The sequence below is a fragment of the Sinocyclocheilus anshuiensis genome, unplaced genomic scaffold (assembly GCF_001515605.1).
Source record: "Sinocyclocheilus anshuiensis isolate Anshui unplaced genomic scaffold, SAMN03320099.WGS_v1.1 scaffold627, whole genome shotgun sequence".
Classification (NCBI taxonomy): Eukaryota; Metazoa; Chordata; class Actinopteri; order Cypriniformes; family Cyprinidae; genus Sinocyclocheilus; species Sinocyclocheilus anshuiensis.
The window spans coordinates 687,096-694,856 of record NW_015549703.1 but is presented as its reverse complement, the minus strand read 5'-3'; the positions used below and the strand labels follow the sequence as shown (position 1 = coordinate 694,856).

The 7,761-nt window shown below is 33.6% G+C and overlaps 1 protein-coding gene across 2 annotated transcripts in view; it reads right to left on the bottom strand.

Annotated features, from left to right (window-relative positions):
• wdr75 (WD repeat domain 75) overlaps nt 1-7,761 on the bottom strand; it is a 19,287-nt gene that overhangs the window by 9,237 nt on the left and 2,289 nt on the right. For both annotated transcript variants that reach the window (XM_016449936.1, XM_016449937.1), the window contains exons 3-12: nt 7,580-7,645; nt 7,394-7,493; nt 6,686-6,810; nt 4,968-5,038; nt 3,899-4,015; nt 3,717-3,805; nt 3,447-3,605; nt 973-1,032; nt 768-883; nt 326-501 (exon numbers count right to left, since the gene is read on the bottom strand). In XM_016449936.1, the coding sequence (XP_016305422.1) occupies nt 326-501; nt 768-883; nt 973-1,032; nt 3,447-3,605; nt 3,717-3,805; nt 3,899-4,015; nt 4,968-5,038; nt 6,686-6,810; nt 7,394-7,493; nt 7,580-7,645 (1,079 nt within the window). The remainder of the gene's footprint in view (nt 1-325; nt 502-767; nt 884-972; nt 1,033-3,446; nt 3,606-3,716; nt 3,806-3,898; nt 4,016-4,967; nt 5,039-6,685; nt 6,811-7,393; nt 7,494-7,579; nt 7,646-7,761) is intronic.

Sequence of the window (7,761 nt, the reverse complement as noted above, 5' to 3'; positions counted from 1 at the left end):
AACATTTTTTTTATTTGAAATATTCTAGTATTGTTTATGAGGATCTCTTTTTTATTATAATTTTTCTAATAAACATAAGGTTTAAGTGATAATGTCATGGTTATGTTATCGATACGAAATGGCACAAATACAATTATTTTTTATTTAGTTTTATTATTTAACTAATGAAGAAAGGACCAGTGCCAAAATATTTGATTGTTCATTTGAAGTAATATATTATTTGCTTGTGGACTATGAGAAGTGGCAAATGATATGGCAAAATCGTACATTTCTTGAATGAATCACATGTTTGACATTATTCAAATCGGCAATCTAGCATGAATACCTTTGCGTTCTTTCATCGAAAGCCCACAGTTTGAGGAAAAACTCAAGATCAGAGGATTTCTGTCCCCTTTCCTCCACCGTAGCAAGCCAGGACCCTTTTATGTCAAAAGCAGCCTTCACCACTTCAAACTGATCCAGACCCGCTTCATAAATATATTCCTGCTGCACTATGTCCAGCTGTGAATGCAACAGACAGACCGTTACACAAAAATCTATGCAAAACATGATGAAAAATGTTTGACATGAAGATCCCACAGATCATGTGATTTCACCTGAAATATGTCGGGTGACAAATGTATATGACCCGTGTCAGCAGAACACACAAGGATGGAACTAATACGTCAACATGTGATTCCATTTTTTCCAGTACATACTTCCCCATATAACTGTTTATTTCAGAGAAACGTTAAGCACTATCAAAGTATTGACTGCGACAGACTCACATTGTAGAGATGCTTGTCACGCAGCAGGGAGTAGAACTGTAAATGACCCGGTTTCCCATTCAGCACTAAAGCTATACTGCGCGGGTCAATCATTAGATCAGTCAAAACGGCATCTCCTGAAAGCATAAAAAGCATTGGAAGAAATAAACATTTACTGCAATAGTTGTGAAATATGAATGGTTCGTGCAAATGAGATTTTACAAACCTTTGACTAAACCCTGAATTACTCCACACACTTTGAAGCTGCTCTCGATAACTGTGATCTCTGAGGAGGAGAAGGCAAATGACAAACCAGAAAGCAGTCAGAAATTATAGCATACTGAAATATGTGGGTAAAGACTGACTAAATTTGAATCTCACAAAATGTACATATCATAATTCATCCACAAAACAACAGTATGACCATATAAATTACAATCTGCATGAAGTGAAGCCATTAAGGTTTTTTGCAATGCAACATTATTTTTTTTCTGCCCATATTCTCATTAACTTAATCAGTGCCTTAATCCAGGGTGATTTTAGAAACAGTTTGCCCCGAACCCACAAATGGGGACCCAAATAAACAGCAAATCAGAACATAAACCACCGTTCAAAAGTTTGGAGTAAAAAATTATTTTTTGAATGTTTTCAAAAGAATTCTTTAATGGTCACAAGGCCACATTTAATTAATTAAAAATACAGTTTTATAAAAAAAAAAGTAATATCAAATATTATTACAATAAAAAAAAACTTTTTTTATTATTTTAATATAATTTTAAAATGTAATTTATTCCTGTGATGGTTCTTGGAATAAATTCCTGTGACGAACTGAATTTTCAGCAGCCATTACTCCAGTCTTCAGTGTCACATGATCCTCCAGAAATCATTCTAATACGATGTGTTTTGGTTTAAACAATGTTGAAAATGGTTGTGCTGATTAATATTTTTGTGGAAACCATGTTAATTATTTTTTAGGATTTTTTGATGAATAGAAAGTTCAAAAGAACAACATTTATTTGAAACAGAAATCTTTTGTAATATTATAAATGTCTTTACTAAAACTTTTAATCACTCTAATGCATCTTTGCTGAATATCCTTGCAGAAGTTCTTTTAAAAACAAAGTTACACTGACCCCAAACTTTTGAAGTGTAGTGTATCTGATGTTTAATGTACTGTTTTGTGGAGTGGGATTTTGGACCAGGAAGATTTCACTTTTATACTGTAATACTTAAATGTAACTTATAAAAGTACAACAAATACCATAATGTATAATTACTTGACAAGTTTCAATAATATAGCACTTTATCATTATAATATGTGACCCTGGACCACAAAACCAGTCATAAGTGTAAATTTTTTGAAATTGAGATTTATATATCACCTGAAAGCTGAATAAATAAGCTTTACATTATTGTATGGTTTGTTATGATAGGACAATATTTGACTGAGATACAACTATTTGACAATCTGGAATCTGAGGGTGCAAAAAATCAAAATACTAAGAAAATGGCCTTTAAAGTTGTCCAAATGAAGTTCTTAGCAATGCATATTACTAATCAAGAATTAAGTTTTGATATACTTACAGTAGGAAATTTACATGATATCTTCATGGAACATGATCTTTACTTAATGTCCTAATGATTTTTGGCATAAAAGAAAAATCAATAATTTTGACAAATTCCATGTATTGTTGGCTATTGCTACAAATATACCCCAGCGACTTAATACTGGTTTTGTGCTCCAGGGGCACATATAGGATTTTTTGATGAATAGAAAGTTCAAAAGAACAACATTTATTTGAAACAGAAATCTTTTGTAATATTATAAATGTCTTTACTAAAACTTTTAATCACTCTAATGCATCTTTGCTGAATATCCTTGCAGAAGTTCTTTTAAAAACAAAGTTACACTGACCCCAAACTTTTGAAGTGTAGTGTATCTGATGTTTAATGTACTGTTTTGTGGAGTGGGATTTTGGACCAGGAAGATTTCACTTTTATACTGTAATACTTAAATGTAACTTATAAAAGTACAACAAATACCATAATGTATAATTACTTGACAAGTTTCAATAATATAGCACTTTATCATTATAATATGTGACCCTGGACCACAAAACCAGTCATAAGTGTAAATTTTTTGAAATTGAGATTTATATATCACCTGAAAGCTGAATAAATAAGCTTTACATTATTGTATGGTTTGTTATGATAGGACAATATTTGACTGAGATACAACTATTTGACAATCTGGAATCTGAGGGTGCAAAAAATCAAAATACTAAGAAAATGGCCTTTAAAGTTGTCCAAATGAAGTTCTTAGCAATGCATATTACTAATCAAGAATTAAGTTTTGATATACTTACAGTAGGAAATTTACATGATATCTTCATGGAACATGATCTTTACTTAATGTCCTAATGATTTTTGGCATAAAAGAAAAATCAATAATTTTGACAAATTCCATGTATTGTTGGCTATTGCTACAAATATACCCCAGCGACTTAATACTGGTTTTGTGCTCCAGGGGCACATATGATGAATGAGGTTTTTTCATGTTCGCATTAAGATAAGATGTGGGGTGCATGAAAATGATTCATGTATAAAAAAAACCTTAATTAGTCTTTCTTTATACAAAATAAAATATTTAACTTAATTTTGGAGTGAAATCCCAGATTCACCACAAAGATAACGACTTACTGTTGTCTGAATGAGAGGTGCAAAACAACTGCCCATCAGATGATGCTGATATATGTAGAATGGATCCTCCGAGACGGGGCAGGAACTCTTTTCTGTTGCCTGCCCCATACTGCCACTGGACAAGCACTGACTCAATGCCTCCACTCAGCAGATGAGTGCCTGTAGAGACAATAACAGTGGTGTTTTCTCAGATGGGGACTGTAACACACATTTAACACAGAGGAAGAAGTGAAAAAGTGTGAGAAACACCCAAGCCACAGTACTACCCACCTTCTGGAGTAAAACACAAAGTGTTCACAGCATTGTGATGCCAGTGCTGGGTGGAATATGTGTACTCTTTTTTGTGAATGAAGTTTCTCCTGTTGCAAAAACAAAGTTAATTTAAACCTCCAATTCTGATCACGTGACCTGCACATGAACTTTAAAAACTGGATGGAGAGCTCTGGCCTTACCAGAGGCGGATCTTTCCGTCTTCATGACCGGTGGCGATGCAGTCGTCTGTTGGGTGACAGGCTATGCATGTGAATGCGTTTTTGGCTCCTTTCTTATCTGTGGCTTTTAGAGAAAAACTACAAAGAGAAAAAAAGAGTGGATATTTAAAGGAATACTTCACACAATAATAAAAATTGACATTTTGCATGCATGCTTCACTGACTGACTTCCATTTAGCACAAAAGGAACATTGTTAAAGAATTTACATTTAAATATAGTATTTTTAGTAAAAATAAAATGATAATAATAATCATTTTTAACAGATATTACTACAGAATTTTTTTGTCCAACCACTAACCACTACATTGTACCAAACTGATTTTTAATTGTTCTATTTTTGCTATTTGACCATTAAATTACAACAGCAACACAACAGGAATTATATTTCATTATTAATAATCTTTGTTAATTTTTTCTTTGTTTTGGAATACACCACCTAATTATTAAGATACACATTTCTCACTTAATTAATTGATAGTTGATTAACCACCAAAATTACACACCATCACAAAAATCCATAGTACAACGATACAGAAATGTAAACCAAGTGATCAAACAAATACCAAAACATTGTTTCTCTTGTGACAGTTAGTTAGCATTATGATAATGAAAATGTGATTTTGGGGTTTCTTGTTTTTTTTCACATTACAGTAATGACATGTGGGGGATGTATAAAAATGTCACACACAAAAAAAAGAAAATCTATTTTAAAAAATACATGCTTATTTTATTACAGGACATTTCAAAATACATATAACTTCCAAGCCTAATAATCAATAGTCAAGCTGTCTTAGGGAGATAATAGTTAACAGGAAACTCTTGTTAGCTGCTATTCTAAAAAGCACCTGAATTATGCTATTTACTAGTAGGCCAATAACCAAAAAGAAAGAAAAAACAGAAAGGCAAAGCCCAAAAGAAGCTCTATTACACATGTTGTGTTTCCTGAGGCCAGTAAATAAGCAGTGCGGTTGAACACGTTCCTACATGTTCTGACCTTAAAAAGGCTATTTAGGATACAGTGGTTATTACCTGCACGTCTTCTGCTTCCTGAAGAAATAAACATTAAGTTGGAGACGCCTGGCAAATGCTATGTATTCCCCCTGAAAACAATATACAAAAAAAAACACAATGTTAAGAAATGACTTTTTCTATTGAGCTAATTGCAAGGTTGCTGGTTCAATGTCTTGAGCTTGAAGAAACACAGGTCCACAACAACAAACAAGGTTCAAAAGTCATGATGTGTAATGGCTTTACCAAAACAACTAGCAAAGGTTCAATAGGGTTGCACACGGCACTCAGTCTACAAAAATAACACCAGCACGTGCCACACTAATTAACCTACAGGGGTTTAAAAACCATGTTTACTTTACCACATCAACACTTACATGGGCAATGACTGTGCAGGAAGCCGACAAATTTATCCATAACAACCTGAGCAGGTATGAAATAGTGTTCACCCAGAACAACCTTCCACAGCCAGACATGAACTAACATTTAGTATTACATTATAAATAAAAACAGGCATACAAGTTGGATTTTAGGGCCTCTTTGGTGGGGAGATTTTTCCAAGCAGTCTATATTGTTGGTAACTGTAAACTTTATTTAAAAGATCTGGCCTCAATATAATTTCTGATTGAGTCTTCATAGAAATATCCAATATCGACAGATACTGAATTCTTTCTAAACATTCAGACCAAAAATTACAATGTTGTGATTTCTACATTTGCTTGTAGCACTTAAAATGATTAAATTAAGTTTTAGTGTTTTATTTTTAATTTAAACAAAATAGTATAACATTTTAATATTGGCCATGACACGAAAATAATTATCGCCTTATCTGTATCAGCCAGAAACGTAATCTATTATATAGATAGTGTTGAAAAATAAGTGTTATGTTATGTATTGTTACTCAAGATTAATATAGGGGGAGATCTGTTAGTGTTTAGTTTTTGTTTTATGCTGGGATTTACATGTACAGTGACGTTTCAGCTACACAAAGTATTTGAATGGAGTGTATACTTTATTTGTACATTAAGAAATATTATTTTTTTGTAAATTCAAATGAAATAAGTTCACAGTACTCATGCCTATTGGTATCTAAATGGCTTTACACTAACTTGTTTGGTTTTAGAGTATAATACATTTGTATTATAACATGATCTGTTCCTGTTCCAAGCGGTCACGTGTCTTTGTATTGATGCAAGTACAATTTTATTATCAGATTTTTTACATTAAAGGATTTGGTTACACTTTATTTGAAGGTGTCCATGTTACAGTGCAATTATACATTTAAGTACGGTGTAATATTAATTAACTACATGTACTTACTATATGATTAGGGTTTGGCTTAGGGTTACTTGCATGTAATTATGCATAATTTATTGTTATTATAATAGTAAGTCCATGTAACGTGTAACAAGGACACCTTAAAATAAAGTGCTATCAAGGATTTTTTTTTTTTATATAGAAATCGCATCGAAAAGGACCTACACTTTGGAAAAAATCCACGTTTATAAATGGCAGATTTGTTCAGGATGGCTTGTTTTTCTGAATCCATGGCTAAGTGACATGCCCTACGTTTTAACATTCTGTGCCTATAAGGCCTATTGATGTGCAGTAGATATTACAAATTGTAAAAAGTTTTGTAGACAGATACCTCAATATTTTCAAGAAATCCATCAACAGTCAAATCCTTAAAAAAAGGATGTAATACCCACACTACAAAAAAAAGCTGAGTGAGCTCTTACCCCTCTACCGAAGGCCGTGCAGCTGGGGTTTGAGCTGATATGACTGGAAACAACAGACATCTCTTTGGCCTCCACCTCCTGCTCTGCTGACTTGGGCGGATGTACGGCAACCAACTGGAAACACTCTGGACATGCAGACACACAAAGCCCGAAGCTCAGGAACATTTCAACGGTTTCATGCACTTGTACCTCATTAAACAAATTGATAAGATCCCGAACGTTACAGCTGAGGTTCAGAGATGTGAACGGTTTGGTGCAGGCGAGTTTATTTTTTGATACTTCAAGGTTAGTGCTGTCCAAGCTATTTATTATAGAGTCTCAGCCTCAGACAGTACGATCACTGATAGACTGTTACATTCATATGCTGCCTTTTTCACACCAAAACATCTGATTGGCTGGCTTAACTTCTGTCCACCCGGAAAACACGGTTGCGTTTGCAAGGTTTTGGGACTAAAACAATAAGCACAGGACAAATGTATTCCCATTCATGCTAATGCTGAAATCACGGCTATTTTTCTGGGTTTCAAATATTACAATTAATTTTTTGATGCCATTTTTATTATTGTGTATACACATATATATTTCTCCTTTACAGAGTCTGAAAATTAGTTCTTTTCAAACTGTATTGGTGAAGAGTGCCTGCTCCTTATCACTGCATCACAATGATGTGGCAGGAATCTACTCCACCTGGCACTGTGAAATACATACCATTTTTGGAATCTGTAGCCATTGAAACATGAAGAAAAAGGACTCCCTCATGTTTCTCGGACACGTATATTGCAAACAAAGGGTATCCAATGATAAATGTCTGAAAAAATAAATAAAACAACATGAAAGGAATGAAAATATTTACTGCAACAGTCGCCTTGTATTTCCTCACAACACCAACTGTACCTTGATAAGGATGCCGTCAATGAAGTCCCATAATTTAACAGTGCCATCTGCTGAGCAAGAGTAAACCTGCATGCAGAATAAATAAATAGATTACAAAATAAATTCTGCTGTTTAAAGGGGTCATATGATGCGATTTCAAGTTTTCCTTTCTCTTTGGAGTGTTACAAGCTCTTGGTGCATAA